The sequence below is a fragment of the Hydra viridissima genome, unplaced genomic scaffold, assembly GCF_058129835.1.
Source record: "Hydra viridissima isolate aposymbiotic clone 2 unplaced genomic scaffold, HvirCarnegie_v1 scaffold_1, whole genome shotgun sequence".
Classification (NCBI taxonomy): Eukaryota; Metazoa; Cnidaria; class Hydrozoa; order Anthoathecata; family Hydridae; genus Hydra; species Hydra viridissima.
The window spans coordinates 25,857,621-25,876,177 of NW_028324300.1; the positions used below are offsets into that span (position 1 = coordinate 25,857,621).

An 18,557-nucleotide genomic window follows, 5' to 3' on the forward strand; every position below is an offset into this window, starting at 1 on the left:
TGATCGAGAAGTCCAATAATTTTACACAAGCGTCCACTACCCGAATCTTCATTGTTAATAAAATGCCAAAACCGTAACATTAGTTGGAATTTATTTCGTGACATTGTTCTAGAAAATAAGGGAAATCTATAGAGACTGTTCTTAGACCAATAGTGTTCTAAAGATGGCATTTTGACACACCCCATATGAAGAAAAACTCCAAGGAACTGCCTCATATCTTCTGAATTTATTGGTTTCCAATCTTTAAAACGAACGCTGCTTATTTATTTCTTGCGTTGCGTAGCGATTAGTTTCAACTACCATAGTATTTATAAGCTCTTCTGTAACAAATAATCTAAAGAAATCTGTTGGTTTTTTGCTCTCCATGTTTATCTTCAAACCAGTGTTTATCTTCAAACCAGGATCGGCAGTAAATTGAATTTGTTTTACAATATTCGGCTCATCTTTCCATTGGTTTGAATTTCTAGATGGACCACCCGTTGTTCTAGCTCTTTTTGGCGGCATTAAAAAATCTTCTGCAGTGGCTGCATCACTTTCTTCAGTGTTATTATCTTCAGCACCTGATTCTGATGCAGTCAAGCTCGAAGACGTAGTAGTATTAGCGAAAAATGAATCCGAACCTTCAATATCATCATCTTCACTATCCTTACAATCTTCCATAATCTTAGTGCTGATCCAATTGTGGAATATCTGTGTTGAGCTAATAGGAGATAGATAAATTTATAAATCATCTACTTATAAAAAGAAATTACTCATCTATAAAGCACATTAATTTGTATACTGTGTAATAAAATTCGAAGTGCACACTAAAATGTTTTTTAATGTATTAAAAATCATCTTATTATGTACTTCAATTTTTATTTTCACATTTTTAATTACACACAGAATAATGTAGTTATCAAATATATTTTAGCTTCTAGTCTAAAAAAACACAACAATTTAGAATTAAGAAAACAAAATATAAATTGCCTTTTTTACTCATGATAACTGCCAATGTGCATGTGCAAAAAAATTTAAACACCATTTATAATAATAATGCATCAAATAAGCTACATTACTACACCTTTTCAAGATGTAATTGAGAACTTGAAAGTTGTAATTAAGAAAAGTAAGATGTAATTGAGAAATACAACATGTAATTAAGAAACTTTAAAATGTAATTGAGAAACCCAACATGTAAATAAGAAATCGCAATATGTAATTTGAAATATATGTTATAAACTTTTCTTAATGACAACTTTCCTCTTCTCAATTACATCTTACGTTTCTTAATTACATCTTTCATGTTCTAAATTACATAATGCGACTTCTAAATTACATGTTGTATATCTCAATTACATCTTACGTTTCTTAATTACATCTTTCATGTTCTAAATTACATAATGCGACTTCTAAATTACATGTTGTATATCTCAATTACATCTTACGTTTCTTAATTACATCTTTCATGTTCTAAATTACATAATGCGACTTCTAAATTACATGTTGTATATCTCAATTACATCTTACGTTTCTTAATTACAATTTTCAAGTTCTCAATTACATCTTGAAAAGGTGTAGTTACCGCAATGAGCTAAACTCATTACGGTGTTACGAGTAAACTCATACTTCGGCACTGGAGAAAAAAATTTCTTCTCCATTGCCAAACTACGAGAAAACTCGTAATGCTTTTTTTTTGTCAGTTATATTCAGATTAAAAAATACTATAGAATTATTTCAGATTAAAAGTATTTTATTTATTGAAATGTTGATATCTAGCCTTGGCAATGAGAATGAAACCGCGCAAAGCAGCCTTGGCAAAAATTAATCATAGCATACATTATGGCTCGGCAAAGAAATAAAGCATAGTTTAAAATAGCTCGGCAGCGAACGTGTTAACGCTTTCTCTTAAACCTACAAATTAGCTTCTGCATTGCTAATTTTTGCAACATGCATTAAAAATTAGCATCAAGCATAAAACTGCTGTATGTTCTAATTGGAGATGAGGCATTTCCTCTCAAAAACTATTTAATGAAGCCACACCCTAAAGAAATATTATCTTTGAAGGAAAGAACATATAACTACAGATTGTCACGTGGCACGCAGAACAATAGAAAATACTTTTGGTATTTTGGCAACAAGATGAAGAATTTTTTCGCAAACCAATTATTGCAAAAGAAAAAGTTGTAATTAATGTGACTAAAGCTGCAACTGCTCTGCATAACTACCTTATACATGGTCGTCAGTTTGAACCATTAAATCAATATTTCCCTTCAAAATTTGTTGATTGTGAAACACCCTCTGGTTTGCAAGTTGGAGAACGGCGAAGTAATGTTTCTGATTACCAAGGAATAACACTTTTACAAAAACAAATAGGCTCAAATAACTATACTCGTGATGCAAAAGCAGTAAGGGAATCATTTCGAGACTTCTTTAATTCTCCTCAAGGGCAGGTTCCGTGGCAATATGATATAGTTACTCATACTCAAAATACATTTGATCAAAGATGAAATTTCTTTTCCTTGATATATATATATATATATATATATATATATATATATATATATATATATATATATATATATATATATATATATATATATATATTAGGGTGTGTCGATTTTTAAGGTAAAATGAACTTTTTCAAATTTCGAAAAAAGAGTAGTGAAAAAATATAACTTCGCCATTTTTTAAGAAAAGTGATATTTTCAAAAATGAAATTATTTTAGTGCTAGCTTGGTAAATTTTGATTCTTAATTCACTTATTTTGGTTTTTACCAATAATTCGCAATTTCTCTTTTTTTTTTCTTTAAAAAGTAATTAATACGTCATAATCGGACCGAAAGGAAAGCTCCGGAAACAATTTGACATAAAAATGTCAAAAAGAACAAGGAATGCATTATTTATTAAAATGAGTAATCTTGTAGGAAGTGGAAAAGAACTTTATACATCTGAACTTCCAACAGCTAGAGATATGCTAAGATATGGTATATTTTTAAGAGAAATTAATGATAAAAATGTTAGGAACTATACTGTAGATCATCTAGTTACTGATATGTTACCCGCTTTACTTGGCCAATGGTTGAAAGCAAATGCACTTTTTACATATCCTGTTGTTATTCATGAAAAAACAATTTTCAAAAAACTTAAGTGTTTATGGAAATCAGCTGTTGGTTTTAGTATTGGACGTGGTAAAAAAGCTGAAAAAGAAAGATTTAATTTAAAGTTAGACAATCTTGTGGACATCAGATTTTGCAAATGTAAACTAATCCTTTGTTCAGAGTACAAATGTGATTCAGAATGTATGGAAAAAATTCATATAAAGTGTCAATGTAAGAGAGATGAAAAAATACAGATTTTAGAGCTTCAGTTCATCCACTCTCAGAGGACTAAAATTGGAAGTTTTGGAACTTTCCACATTGGTGGTGCAGATAGGAAAGAATCCAAAAAAATTAAAATAAAACAACAAAAACAAAGAACAATTAAAACAAATAAAGAACAAAAGGTAACTTTTTAAGTAGAAAGCTTATAACTACATCACATACTGAAACATGTATATATATATATATATATATATATATATATATATATATATATATATATATATATATATATTACATATATATATATATATTTATTACTTATTTTAAAGCCAGATGAAACGTTCAATCAAGTAGAACAAATCAATTGCATGCAGAAGAATGAATCCTTATCTCTTTTATTGCCACATATTGAGCAAGTAAGTTTAAAACTCTTAGTTGTATACACTTAAGTTTAAATACAGATTAAAAATATAAATAATTTACTTTATTTTTCAGGATTATGAGTATAGTGAAAATGTTCAAACAATTTGTATAAATAGTTGCTCTTCATCATTTAAAGATGGCAGTGGTCAGAAAACAATCCAAGTTGATAATCAAACTCAATGTAAATCTTCTCTGAATCAAACATGTTCAATTTATAATACTATGAGTATTGAAAATATTGCTCTGGCTAGTATGAGACACCAAACAAGTTTAAGAGAAACTGCTGAAATAGCTACAGCAGCTTTGATAGATGCAAAGATTATAAGCAAGAGTGATTGCCATCTTATTATAGATCATAATAAGGTAAAAAGGGCTCAGGAAAAATTGGCAAAAGAATTAGACAATCAGTTTGAGGTAGACCTAGAAAAAAACCCTGTGTCATGTCTTTTTTTTGACGGGAGAGTAGATGCTACAAAAATGTTTATAGAGGTAAATGAAAGAAGTTTTCCTAGTCTGATTAAAGAAGAACATTACTCTGTTGTAAAAGACCCTGGTGGTGACTATCTTTTTCATTTTGTTCCAGATATGACCAATAATAAAAAAAAGCTGAAGTTATTGCAGATCACATAGTTGAATGGTTAAACAGTAAAAATCAAAATCAAAATCTCATGGCTATTGGAGGAGATAGCACAAATGTCAATACTGGTTGGGCGGGCGGAGTCATGCAATGGGTAGAAAAAAAGTTAAATAGAAGATTAGTTTGGATTGTTTGTGATCTACATACTGGTGAATTAGGGTTAAGACATTTAATTGAACATTTAGATGGTCCAATGCTTTCTCATAATAAATGGTCTGGACCACTTGGGAAAATGCTTGACACAGCAACTGAGATTGAAATTAATACCAACTTTGTTAAAATAAATTTAGGTCCTCCTTTGATTTATCTTAGTCAGAAGATTGTTAATGATTTAAGCACTGACCAAAGTTATGCTTATCAAATTTGTCAAGCAATAAAGACTGGAGTTCTGCCTATCAGGTTAGCAATTCTGCAAATCGGACCAGTCTGTCACAGTAGATGGCTAACAACAGCACTTCGATTTTGCAGAATTTGGATGTCTAATCATGGCCTTACTGGTACAAATTTAGATAATTTAAAAATAATTGTGAATTTTATTGTTAGTGTTTACATACCTAACTGGTTTAATATTAAAGTTCATTCAAGTTGGGTTGAGGGACCTAGACATGTCTTGTATCAACTAGAGTTACTTAGAACTCAGAGTAAAAATGTTTTAGATATTGTTATGCCAACAATTAGACGATCAGCGTGGTATGCACATTCTGAAGCAATTTTACAATCCATGCTTTGCAGCAAAAATGCAGAAGAAAGGAAAGAAGCTGTAAACAGAATTCTTAACATACGAGGAATAGGAGATGAGGTAACTCAAGTTGGAGATAGTAGTCTCAGAGTAAGAAGAACACCAGAAATAAATCCTAATGCTAAACAGTTATCAGACCTTATAGCATGGAATTTAAGTGTAACTGAGCCTCCACTTACCTGCACTCTTACCTCTGCCACAATCAAGGAGTTTGTAAACTATCCTATGGAAGTTCCTCACTGGAATTCTTATACGCAGTCAGTTGAAAGATGTGTCCAAATGGTAACTGAAGCTGCAAGCCATGTTTTCACACATGAGCGAAGAGAATCATATATACGTGCTCAGCTTGTAGGTAGACATTTAATGTCACGAAATAGAAGCAAAAAAGATATGGCAACTCTCGTAAAACTGTAGGGAAGTAGATAAATACTTTCAAAAATGTTTAAAAAGCTAAAAACTTTGACCTTTATTGTTATATATACTTTTTATTTTTTTTACTCTTTTCCTACGCCTATGCATGGTGTACGTCGTACACCATGCGAATTGATTAAAAAAAATTATAAGTGCTATTCCATAAACAAATATAAATATAATGACTAACGTCTAAAACGACCAAAAATGTGAAATATTGAAATCAAAATTTACCGAGCTAGCACTTATTGGAATTTAGTTTTTAAAGTTTCCCTGTAGTTAACTAATCGTAAACTTACATTTTTTTTCTACTTTTTTTTAATTTTTGAAAAAAAAAAAAATCGACACACCCTAATATATATACATATATATATAACACCTGATGACTAAAAAATAAGACAACTTTAAAATTGTTATTATAGCCATAGTTACATAGCTACCAAAATAATTTAAAATAAATTTATAAACAATTATATGATATTTAAAAAAATATATTTATTGGTTTTCAATAACATCATGAAAAGCAATTCGACCTAGACGAACTGAAGTTTTGCCATTTCCGGATCCATTTTGTTAAGACAATTCACGATACGCCGCACTATGCATCGCTTAGCGGAAATAGGATTTTGTGCATATTTTTTAGTGATTTTTCATATTTAAACTTTTTAAGTTTTATTTTTTTCATTCAGTTTTTAATTCTCATTTAGAAAAAAACTATTTTTAGTTTTTTTAAACTTTTGACATCTTAAAGGTTTTTTTAAGGTTTTAAAAAACTCGCATTTTTGTTAAAATCCTTTCAAAGTATATGATAAATGTTAAATTTCTTTATTATTTTTATGCGAAATTAAAATAATCATTTATTTAATTGAATGTAAAACTAGAAATAGAAAAAAAGGTTTTTGCATAGCATTTTTTTGCTGGTTTTTTGATTTCTTAAACATTGATTGATTTGAGCATGTGGTCACAAAGGTCGCCTCGTTTTTATGAAAAAAATATAGCTACTGCGAATTGACTTTACTGCCATGCAAAAAAATTGAGGTGACCTCTGTGACCTCATGCTTAAAAATCATTTTTACTACTGTGAGTTTTATTCAAAACCGACTTAATTCTGTGAAATAAATGAAAATTCCGTAGTTCAATAACATGCGGTAAGTTTTTATTTTATTCACTTTTTCCTTACGATGGTTTTTATTAATTATCAAAATGGCTTTTAACACATAAATTTCCCCCGAGGCATATATTCTTAAGAAAAAATTTTAAAGCCTGTGCCAAATTTTTGCAGTCTAAGTTTATTGCACTAAATAATGCTGGTTGTATGGTTAGTTTCAAAATTTTTCTAAGACTTACTTCTGAGTTGATAAAAAACTTAAACAAATGTGGAAAAAAAAGCAGTTTGTTCTTCACTAAATACAAAGATTTTCTGGATAAAAAAATAGAATACAAATCATGTCTGGTAAGCTTTTTATTACTTTTAAAATAAAATGTTACATATATATATATATATATATATATATATATATATATATATATATATATATATATATATATATATATATATATATAGCATAAAAACAGATCCTGAGCAACAGATAAGGAAATATGAAGAGGGACAACTTATTTTAAAAAAGGGTGAAAAGCTGATTCAGCAGGGTAACCAGCTCATCAAGCAGGGTGAACAAAAAATGAATGAGGATCAATTAATACTTGAAGGTCTTAGACTGAAATTAATTAGGTACATATATATATATATATATATATATATATATATATATATATATATATATATATATATATATATATATATATATACATACATTTATATTTTTACAAAGTTAAAAGTGGTACACACATTTTATACATGTTTTAGGAAAAATACTGTAACATTGGGAACACCTGAAGCACCAAAACCTAGAAAATCTTTTTTAGAACTTACGAGTAGGATGAAACGTAAAAGAACTGATAATCTTCAGGGAAAAGAACTGGAAGAACTTCAACATGCTGTAAAAAGGTTTGCATCTAATCCCTTTACTGCACCCAGGTCGAATTTATTTGGTCCAAATCTATCATTGCATACTTTTTGGAATTTGAGACAAACAGACAGAACATGGGCTGAATTTAAAAAAATTGTTACACAAAATCATCATCTTGTTCCTCCAGGTTTAACCAAGTTAAAAGAATACAAAAAATTGACATATCCAGAGCAGGTGAAATATTCAGAAACTGAAGTAAAATGTAGTCTCTTCAATATGATCAAACATTCAGTTTCTAGAGTGTTAGAGTATCTTTTGGAGGATGAAGATAATTCTATTAAAGATTTAGCACAGGAGGAACGTGATAACATATATGTTATTTGCAAAGTGGGTGGTGATGGTGACCAATCTGAGTTTCAGAATGTAGCGACTATGAAGAAAGGTGTAGATGATTCCACTGTGTATAGTATAGTGTTTGTACTGTTGGAGATTCGAAGTGGAAAAAAGATACTATGGAAAAATTGTAATCCAAATAGTCCAGATGCAACCCGTCATCTTATGTTTTGTTTTGGCAAAGAGACTGCTAGTTTTATTCAAGTGAAGTTTGAACATTTACAAAATGAAATTTTGTCTTTAGAGAATATTAAGTTTACACTTCATGACAATAATTTTGTTATAAATTCAAGTTTGTCAACTATTTATACCACAATGAATGATGGTAAAACACTTAATGCTGTGGTATCAAAAATGCTTTAAAAAAATATAGCATCTCAGTGCTGTCATGTATGTCAAGCAAGTCCTAAGGAGTTTAGTTTATATGCAGCATGGAGTGGGTTTTCAATACTGCTTGCAAACTTCCAGCAGTGAAACAAGGAAGAAAAATTCCAGCAAAAAATAGCCAAGAATTTATTGAAAATAAAATAAAATTCCAGCACTTATTCAAAATACAATTAAAAATAAGGGTTTCTTTTGTCAGGAAGGGAAGTGGTACATCCAACACTGGCAATGTTGCACGAAAATTCTTTAATAATCCATCTGTGACTGGAAGAATTTTAAATTTGAATACCACTATGATCAAACTATTTAGGGACCTGCTTGTTGATATGAATAGTACAACCACAAGACCGGATGTGAAAATTTTCAAGCAGAAATCTGAACGTCTATTTGGTCTCATTTCTAATGATCAGTTTTTAAAAACCATTCTTTGTCTGAGAGTGCCATTGAAGCCAGGAACAAAGCCAACAAAACTGCACGAGTAAGTCATGCACGTTTAACTTCTTTTGCTGAAAATACAAGGGATACAGCTAATTATTTATGACATCTGATATGTACCTATACTGCAAGAAGAACAAAATGCAAGAGGTATAAAAGCTATACTGCAAGAAGATTAAGCTGATAACTGTTCTTAAGGTAAATATTGGAGAAAGCTGTGTGTATCTTTAAATTTAAATATTTAATGTTATCATTTAATTTTATTAATGATACATTTTAGGTGCTGGTGGTAGCCAATCTGACATTTCTAAGGTCTTTTCACATAATCAACACGGTATGTTTTTTTTATGCTTGCAAAAAAAAACAAAAACTAATTGTAAGAAAAGTTGAAATATAGCAATCCCAAACTTTTACATTTGAGGAAAAATTGCATCAATTGGCCTCAAATTGACTCAATTTTGCCATGTTTTTGTTTTCCTCAAAGATTTGTCTAAAGTCTTATTTCTACTTAGTGATGCATAGTGCAATTCTTAAAGGCTAGTTGTAAATATGAAATGTTACTTCATAAAAGGGTTGCTGAAAAATGTCTAGAGTAAAAATTTTAATTATATTTTAATTATATCTATTACAATGAATAAAGTTTTTTCTTGAATGTATAATAGAATTAGAATTTGATAATAGATAATTTCTATAATAAATAGTTTATATCTTAAACTATACTATTTATTACAATAACAAAACTTTTTAAAATTTTAATGTTAGTTGTTAAATAATTTTAGGAAGTCAAAGAGTAATGGTTCGTATTAAGAAAAGAAATCAAGGAAGCATCACTAAACCATGCAGCTGTAATTGATAAGCAACTTTTAAAAAAGGCTATTTTCATAGCCACATATTGTTAAAAACCTATTTACGCATCAGAACCTTTATTCTGCATTTGAGGGGAATGGAACTTCTGGAATGGAACTTATTTTACCTTTACTTATAATAAAATATTTGTTATTTCCTTTTTTATTTAACATGAAAATATAAGTTGAAGACTAAAAATGCCTGTAACCCTAAAAAAGATAAACTGATATATCAGACTTAGAGTTTTAAATATCAAAAACTATCGGTTTTATATCTTTATTCAAAAATCGAATTAGTCCTGATAAACTAAAAAACCGAAATGAAACCGGTTTTAAAAAAGACCGGACTTTTTTTTATAAATATATATAAACAAACAATATCTCATAAATGATGCTTTGTAAAAAAATTACTTCAAAATTATAAACAGTTCTCTAGTTATAAGGCTATTTCCTTTTTTTCTATCAGCGCGACGCATTGTGCGCCGTTTGAGTTGAGGAATACTTGTTGCTTGCCAATTATCCTCGTAGACTAAGCGTTTCAACTGAGCCCAAAAGTTCCTTAATTGGTCGAGCTTCTGATACATTGGGTGGATTTTTTACCTTAGGCAGGTATTTGATGATATTGGCATCGAGAATAGAGAGTGACACGGGGACAAAAAGTCTCCCCATCCCCACCCCATCTGCATACACATTTTTCCATCCCCGTTCCATCCCCATCAGGTTTGTCCCCATCCCCATCAAGTTTGTCCCCATCTCCATCTCATCCCCATCATTACGCTTCTCTCCCCATCCAGTCACCGCATCCAATATAATAATTCAAATATCAAAATCTTGTATTTTAACTGTTTTTATTAATACTTTTATTAATACTTAATAAAAACTGTCCTTGATTCAGATATATTATTATGCATACCTACTTTACCTATTCTTTGTTCAAACCATGCAGAAATAACAGTCCATCGACAAAATCCGGATGAAGTTGAGTTCTTCTATCGTCAAGTGTTCTTCCAGCAATTGAAAATGAACGTTCAGATGATGTGCTAGTTGCTGGAATTGACAACACTGACTGCTACCTGTGACAAATTTGGATAGAGTTCTGTTTTACTTTTCCAATACGAAGAAATATTATCCTCAGAATCTGTGCTGTTCCAGTAGCTGTCAACTTCATTAAAGGCAGCTTCTTCACTTTCAAATAAATCCACAAAAAATTCACTTGAATTGTCATTATGTATTTTCCTCTTTTTTTCAGGTGGCTCAAGAGAAGTATTTTGATTCGAGTCAAAGGAGGCTGGTCTGACTAGAGGCAATTCATCTACCATGTTGTTTAAACTGTTTAGTGCTTCTTTAATTTCTTCTTCTGTCATTATTTTAGTTGCAATTCTTTAAATTTTGGGTCCAAAAGAGTTGCAATTCTATGCATTTCATTTATTGGAAAATAGCGCTTCATCATGTCATTTAAATGTCTTTATGATATTACTATCTGTAGCCGATACTTGCAAATGTTTTGTTATTTGATATTTAGTTGCAACAACCATGTGCAAAGAACATTCTTTGTCTGTTGAAAGATGTTTAGTAGCAGTATCAAATGATGATAACACTGTGATGACATCTTTCAATAAAGTCTCGTTCAAATTGAATAATTTTCTTTGAAGTTTTTTATCTTGTTCTCTTGCTGACAAAGTTGTTATATCTTCAATATTTGTCAACACTGATTGCAACATAGTGAGTTGAGAATTCCACCTTGTTGAAACAGATTGCTTAACCGATGTTTGTTGTTCATGTTGAATTTTTGAACGCTTTATATGTGTCACTATTTCCTTGCATGTGCCAATAAAACTAATGATTTCCAAAACCGAAGCAGGGGCATCTTTCACTTCTAGACCATGAATCAAAACCAAATTTAGGTTGTGTCCACAGCATGGAATCCAAATTTGATCTTTAAAAGCAGCTTTAACATTTGAGCCATTGTCAGTTACATAATAATTGCCACTTCGCCATGCTCCCATTTCTTCTAGAATTTCTTTGGTAACGGATTTAATATTCTCAGCTAAATGTAATAATAATAAAATATTTATGAAACGTTAATTAAAATTAAAAATACAAGATTGACATTACCAATAACATTGAAATAAGATTTTAATTGATGAAAGCTTCGTGAAAAGTTATTACAATAAACTACTTTTTAAATTGACAAGAGAAGAGAATTGACAAGCCAAATAAAAATTAATGAAATCATGTGGTTTAACTTAAGTAAAGAAATATTTATGAAATCATTTTGTTTTAAAAAAGACATATTTGTAACCATGTGGTTTTAAAAAAGAAATATTAATCAAATCATGTGGTTTAATACTATTACAGAAATATTTTTAAAACCATTTCGTTTAAATAAATATTTTGGAAACCATCAAGTATTTAAATCAATAAAAATTATAATAATCTCACCAGTGTGTTTTTCTTCCATTGATCTTGTTGCAATGATATAAGAGCACAATTTCCATTGCTCTTTGATATAGAGTACTGTAATTGTGATGTATGGAATTGTTGTCTGTACGTGTGTCCACAAATCGGTCGTTACAGCAAAACGTTTCTGATTCTCAAACACTTTTCTAAGCTCAGCTCGTTTCTTTTCTGCATCAGTATAAACCTGACGAGAAACAGTTCGAGCAGAAGGAAGAATATCATCAACAGAAACATGTTTAGCTCCGATTGAAATTAATTTATTTTGCAAATTTTCTAAAACCAACACCTTCTGCAATTGAAAATTGCCGAATGTCAGTAGCACACATTTTCGAAATTACATTAACCAGCTCAGTTTTTTCTGTAGTCGATATTTTTTTAACAGTTTCAGAGGTTGACACAGCAAACCTGGTTATTTTCGGCGACTCTGTTTTCCCCACACACGATTTTGTGTGAGCTTTCAAACCACTTGTACCATCTCGAGATTTCCATTTTAATAGAGCTTTACACTTCGAACAAAGAACGTGCTCACTAAAAACATTGTCAACATTCACCTTTAAGAAAAACGGCCAAACATCGCTGGTTCCTGGATTTTCGACGAAACTTATACTATCATCGTTTTTTGAAATAAGTTTGCTTAACTTTAAATTATCCAGTTTATGTATTCTGTATTCAGATGACAAATTAATAACCGTTACCGCGGAAATAAATTCAGATCTGTTACCACAACCGCGGTATAACCGAGCCCATTATTACCGTTACCGCGTTATTACCGTAATTTTTTTTCCATCCCCGCGGTAACCGCGGTATTACCGCAATTCCCGTTACCGTATCACACTCTAATCGAAAAAAGAAACCACTTCATTTGCATAGTGCGAGCTAGCTAAATCTGGCCAGAACAAGTACTCTTCATTTTTATAATGTTCATTAATGAAGGGTATTAACCGCATGCGGAGACATCCGATGTATACTTGTTTGTTGATTACCTGGCCACTTTCAAAAAACAAGATGACACGTCGCTAGAATAGAAGCCATCATTGCCAGCCAATGTTGTATTTGCATATGTAAAATATGATTCGACATCCAAGACAAAATCAAAATTCCAAAAATTGCGATATATATGCCGACACAAAGGTTTGATTCGAGCTAGTTGGCTTTCGCTTCGATGTGGAATTTTTTTCTTCTTGTAATATCTAATATTCGTCTTGTTTTTAAGAATTTTAGATATATACGATTGGTCACAATCGAATCTTCGAACTACTTGACGTTATGAAACACCGTGATGATGATTAAATGCCTTTTCCAATTGGTCTATGTGCTTTTTGTCAATTTTTTTCGCCTTTGGACCGCTTCCTTTTTTTCGTTGATAGGTTAAATTATTGTCTACACGTTCTAGAGCACGATATACGGTCGCTTTCGATGCTCCTTCATCTAGAAAGTGTTTTACTGTGAAGATTTTTGGCTTTTCCAGATGCGAATTTCTAAATTGGCAAATGCGTTTTCTTAAGTCTTCTTGCAAACTTGTTTTAAACGGAGTTATTTTAATATTTTAAAACTACAGTATCGGACAAAACATGGTGGACAAACTCAAATTTAGAACAAAAGTTGATCAAAAACTAAAAAAAACTAGTAAAACAATTGAACATATTATTTTTTATGTAGTTTATTATGTTGTTAACAAAACTTAAAAGTTTTGAATCATACTAAAAATTACTAAAAAAGTTTTAAAACACATTTTCCCTAACAAACTACATTTTTCTTTGGACAAAACAAGGTGGACATTCAAAAAATCGACTGAAAATTCAAAAAAATTCAAAAATTAACTTATTATTTTTCAAAAAACTTCAAAAGTTAACTTAATATTTGGTAGGACCTCCTTTACTTTTAATTACTTCTTTCATTCTTCGGGGCATAGACGCAATTAATGAGTCAACAATTCTCATATCAATATCTCGCCAGGCCTTCTCGATTTGTTCAAATAATTCCTCACTGGTCTTCACATTTGCACGCTCAATCTTATTGTCAATTATTTCCCACAAATTTTCTATGGGGTTCAAGTCAGGGCTTTGTGCAGGCCACTCCATTATGATGATATTCTTGTCCTTGAACCATTGTTTTACAATTTTTGACGTATGTTTGGGATCATTATCCTGTTGAAAAATCCATTTTAGGGGCATCTCCCATTCAGCATGTGGTAACATAACATCTTCCATTATATCTTTGTAAACAAAGCGGTCCATAATTCCATTAATTTTGTGAATAGGACCAGTTCCTAGTGCTGAGAAACAACCCCAAACTATAGCAGACGTTCCATGCTTAACACTCTTCTTGGTATATTTAGTATTGAATCTGGTGTTCTTTGGTCTCCAGACTCGCTTCTTGCCGTCGCTTCCAAAAAGGTTATATTTTGATTCATCACTAAAAAGTATGTTTTTCCACTGGTCTACAGTCCAATTTTGGTGTGCTTTGGCAAACGCAAGTCTTAGCTTTCTATTTTTAAAGGAAGTTAGCGGTTTCTTGGCAGGCATTCGAGAAAACAATTTTGCTTCGTTAGCTCTTCGTCGCACAGTGCGATTAGAGATTTGTAGTTCAAGTTTTTCGGTTAATTTTGTGGATGACAAAAATGGATCTTTTTTAAGCTCTTTAACAATTATTCGATCTATTTTCTTTGTGTTGTTTTTCTTGGACGTCCGCCCCGATGGTTTGTTTTATAGCAGTCACGAGATCCAAATGATTTGACAGTTTTGCTTACAGTCGATTTAGCTATATTATATTTTCCAAAAATTTCAGCTTGACGTTTTCCGCTTTTAAAATCTTTAATAATATTTTCACGTAAAACACTTCCTAATTTGTCGTAAGCCATTTTAAGTTGCAATTTACCCCATATATCACGAGTTAAATCTATTTTTAGTTTAATTGAAAAAATAATTGGCCAGACGTTCCAAAATCTATTTTATTATTTTAGAGTTATGTTAGCATAAAAGTGAAAACAAAAGAATGCGGTAAATTGAATAAAGACAATGAAATCTTATAAAAAAAGCTTCGTTTTGATTTGTCCACCTTGTTTTGTCCAAGGAAAAATGTAGTTTGTTGAAAAAAATGTGTTATAAATTTTTTTTGTGATTCTTAGTATGATTCAAACGTTTTAAATTTTGTTAAGAACATAATAAACTATTTAAAAATTAATATGTACAATTGTTTTACTAGTTCTTTTTAGTTTTTGATTAACTTTTGTTCTAAATTTGAGTTTGTCCACCATGTTTTGTCCGATACTGTATAATATAATTTCAATACAGTATTAAAGTCCCTATAAATATACTAATTTATTTCAATTGCATGATTATGAATAGCATACATAAACTGATTTAAATTTTGTCTCATTTTTTAGTCATCAGGTGTTATATATATGTGTTTGTGTAAATATATATAGTTTTTTTTAGTTATTTGTTTTAATTTTTGAAGTATTTTATTGTTGATCTTAAATATGTAACTAGTATCTTCGTATATAAAATATATTTTATTTGAAAATTAAATTTTACATTACAAAACAATAATAAATATCTTCGTATATAAAATACATTTTATTTGAAAATTAAATTTCACATTTTCATTCATTGTCACTTTCCATTTCAAGGAGGATTTCCATAACTTTTATTTTTGCTATTTTGTTTTTCTTTCTTGAAAGCTTATGAAAGGAGCTTATTAAACTTTTGCAGAATAGCTCATCTGCATTTTCATTTATTTTCAGTTTATTTTGCTCCACATCGTTCATTGTCGCTATTTTAAGAGCAACTTTTAATGGGTCAATTTTCATTTTTCTTTTCATATGATTTGGCGATGAGATAATCATCTGAGGTGATGAAGTTGAATTTATAACTGCTTCATTTTCTGTTAAAGTCAAATTATCTCTTGAACTTGATGCTCTAATGGAATTGTGTATATTTTCAAGTGCTTGGTGTTCTACTGGATCACCAGCTCCAGACATGGTAGTCTTTTTTTGACAATTCAAGCATCGAAAATTTTCTCTCAACTTTGCCCATGCTGAAGTCAAAGTTTTTTCTATATACAAAAAAAAACAAAAAAAAAAAACAAAAAAAAAAAAAAACAAACAAAATAAAAATAGGTAATGTTATGTAAAATAGGCTACGTTATTTTATTGTTTAGACATATTTTTGATGAAATTTACTTAGCAAAGTACATAGCTACCTTCTACATTTAATAAAGTAGATATCTGCCTCCATGCTTCAACTTTTAAGGGTGTTTCTTTATATGCGCAAGTTGTTGTGTCCCATAAACATGGAAATTTTCTCACTTCTTCTATTAAATGAGCCTCTAAGTTTGTTGGAACATTTTGTAATCTTAAAAAAATCCACATTTAATTCAGTCATTATTAAATTAAATTTATAATAATCAATATCGTAAATTGGACAGTACATATTATTTTTTGATGCATAAATAATCAATCAAAATATTTGAGCAATATTTACCTTTCCTTAACACATTTATCAGAAGCTAGCCACACTTGTCTACAAATACAATAAAGGGAAAATTGGATGTCTTTTTCCTTGCAGAACCGTAAAGCTGTTTCAGACTTTGGAAATGCATTAAACTGATTCCCCTTCACACATTGCAGCAAATGTTTCCTCATTTGAGAATCATCAAAAGCAACATAACTTGGATTTGAACCAGTATCAGCAATATATTTTACAAACGCTAATGCATATAAGCCACAGTCAACATTATTTGTTTGTTGCTGCACTGGTACAACACGGACAGTCAAAATATTCTCAGTGCAATGCATTATAGCATTAATTTGCTGAATAACATGATTTTTCACTTTGCCACAAAACATACTGTCTAAAAGGAAAACCTCACCAACAGAACATCCAAAAGTACTAATTGCCAACCAGTGGGCATCACCGTCATGTAACACTTGGACAAAAGATGCTTTTTGTATATTGAATAAAAGGTTCTGTCCAAGAACAGGATCTTGGAGACCACATACACCTGTGATCATCTTTTGCATGGTGTGGATAACAGTGTTAGACAACATCTGTTTTGATGAAATTTCTAGCAAATCATCTGAATAGAGATTACATTTAGGTGGTAAATAATATTTTTCTATAGGGAATTCGTCATTAACTATCAACTCATCAATAAACATATCTTTCCCATTAACAGGTTCAACAATGTTCACTTCAACTGATTCACCTTTTTCCATCAGAAATATTTTAGAAGAAGCTGTTATTTTATCTTTATGAGAACCAACACAGTCACTTAAAAATTTTTGTGATTTACAAACAGGAATTGGAAAGTGCTTCTTTGATGGACCAGGCAACTTGACCTGTACTGGAGGAATTGGAATATATATATATATATATATACATATATAAATATATATATATATATATATATATAATTGAAAATACCATAATAAAACAAATTATACAGTTGAGATTTCCTCAATTCTATAAATAGTAATAGAAAGACAAGCATACTTACAAAAGACTTTGTACATCTAAAAAATTACCTGCAATGTCTTTGCAAGTGGGCTTTATTAGTGATAACTCCTCATAGCCAAATGATTTTTCTAGTGAGAATATTAAATGACACTTAAATCTTTTCTTAAAATTTACTAACATAAAAAAACCTTTCAGCATTTTAACATTAATCAAAATTTAATCAAAATGTTTTTATTTAATTTATAAAAGTTTTTTTAGTCTTAAAAAAGTTTGCCACTAAGTTACAAACAAACTAACATTTCATTAAACAATTTCAAAATAGCTTCTGTCTGAAGTTAATAGCCTATAGATAAATGTCTGCTAAAAGATTCAGTTTTAACTAATAGAAAAATGTAGTTATACTTGTCTTTGCTTCTATCATTTTAATCAAATCAAATCTTTTTGCTAAGTGTAATGCACTAGCTAAAACATCTAGTGTGGGATGCTTCTGCTGCTCTCTCCAGACGCATAACATCCTGTAAGTTTTTTCACTTAAGCTGTTATACTCATGGTCAATAACATCCAGGTAAGAATCTTTTACAGATAAAAAGCGTCCCAAATCTAACCAGTCTTCCCCAATCTTTTTACTTAACAATAACATGAATGTTGCATTCTCTAGAATGTCATCCATTGTGAATTTGTTACAAATACAGCTCTTTAATCAAGGAAAAGATATTTGAAAAATTCCAGATGATTTTATAGACGACTTTAGAACATTCTGGAACAATGGACCTTTCCCATAAATCGGCAAATGCACAATGCATTGTGGTAGTAGTATTCATTTAAATCAAAACAATCCGGATTAAATCACTGATCTCAAAATATAACTGGATAGCGTATACGGAAAATTTTCTGAAGCCAGTTTTGGCCTCCCAAGATGGCGGCGGAATTAACGAATGGTGATTTGAAAACTAAGAAATTGATAATAATCAAGTTTTATATCTTAAGCTCAAATATTGATAAATATATAAGTTTCTAATAAAAATCTAGTTTTTTTGTTCAACAAGATTTTTTTCATAAAAATAACGGAATATTACATAAATTTAAAATACAAAAATTT

The 18,557-nt window shown here is 30.3% G+C and overlaps 2 protein-coding genes and 1 pseudogene across 4 annotated transcripts; 2 read left to right on the forward strand and 1 right to left on the reverse strand.

Moving 5' to 3' along the window:
* The first annotated feature begins 2,851 nt into the window (after positions 1-2,851).
* LOC149894108 (uncharacterized) lies at positions 2,852-5,576 on the forward strand (annotated as a pseudogene). The gene is made up of 3 exons (XR_016449186.1): positions 2,852-3,484; positions 3,632-3,718; positions 3,798-5,576. The product of XR_016449186.1 is annotated as an uncharacterized LOC149894108 (transcript).
* A 1,099-nt stretch (positions 5,577-6,675) lies between these two features.
* LOC149894109 (uncharacterized) lies at positions 6,676-9,584 on the forward strand. Of its 2 annotated transcripts, XM_090072379.1 has the most exons (5): positions 6,676-6,965; positions 7,077-7,244; positions 7,380-8,892; positions 8,975-9,028; positions 9,474-9,584. In XM_090072379.1, exons 2-3 carry the CDS (start codon positions 7,195-7,197, stop codon positions 8,236-8,238), a joined length of 909 nt encoding a protein of 302 aa, XP_089928505.1. In that variant the 5' UTR covers positions 6,676-6,965; positions 7,077-7,194; the 3' UTR covers positions 8,239-8,892; positions 8,975-9,028; positions 9,474-9,584. The 2 variants fall into 2 exon arrangements, with proteins under 2 accessions (XP_089928505.1, XP_089928506.1); XM_090072380.1 differs by lacking the exons at positions 7,077-7,244; positions 8,975-9,028; positions 9,474-9,584 and having other exon boundaries at positions 6,833-6,965; positions 7,380-8,314.
* Positions 9,585-15,523: 5,939 nt separating this feature from the next.
* Positions 15,524-18,257, reverse strand: LOC149894110 (uncharacterized). The gene is made up of 5 exons (XM_090077044.1): positions 17,861-18,257; positions 17,527-17,586; positions 16,484-17,345; positions 16,203-16,354; positions 15,524-16,055 (listed from the first exon to the last, which is right to left on the reverse strand). The coding sequence occupies exons 1-5, from the start codon at positions 18,126-18,128 to the stop codon at positions 15,604-15,606; spliced, it is 1,794 nt and encodes a 597-aa protein (XP_089933170.1). The 5' UTR covers positions 18,129-18,257; the 3' UTR covers positions 15,524-15,603.
* Between the last annotated feature and the right edge of the window lie 300 nt (positions 18,258-18,557).

Coding starts and splice junctions, on each gene's coding strand:
- LOC149894109 (XM_090072379.1), top strand. CDS start 7,195: ATGAATGAGGATCAATTAATACTTGAAGGTCTTAGACTGAAATTAATT. Junction 7,245..7,379: donor CTTAGACTGAAATTAATTAG/GTACATATATAT, acceptor TACATGTTTTAG/GAAAAATACTGTAACATTGG.
- LOC149894110 (XM_090077044.1), bottom strand. CDS start 18,128: ATGGATGACATTCTAGAGAATGCAACATTCATGTTATTGTTAAGTAAA. Junction 17,346..17,526: donor CACTTGCAAAGACATTGCAG/GTAATTTTTTAG, acceptor CAATTCCTCCAG/TACAGGTCAAGTTGCCTGGT. Junction 16,056..16,202: donor TACTTTATTAAATGTAGAAG/GTAGCTATGTAC, acceptor TTTTGTATATAG/AAAAAACTTTGACTTCAGCA.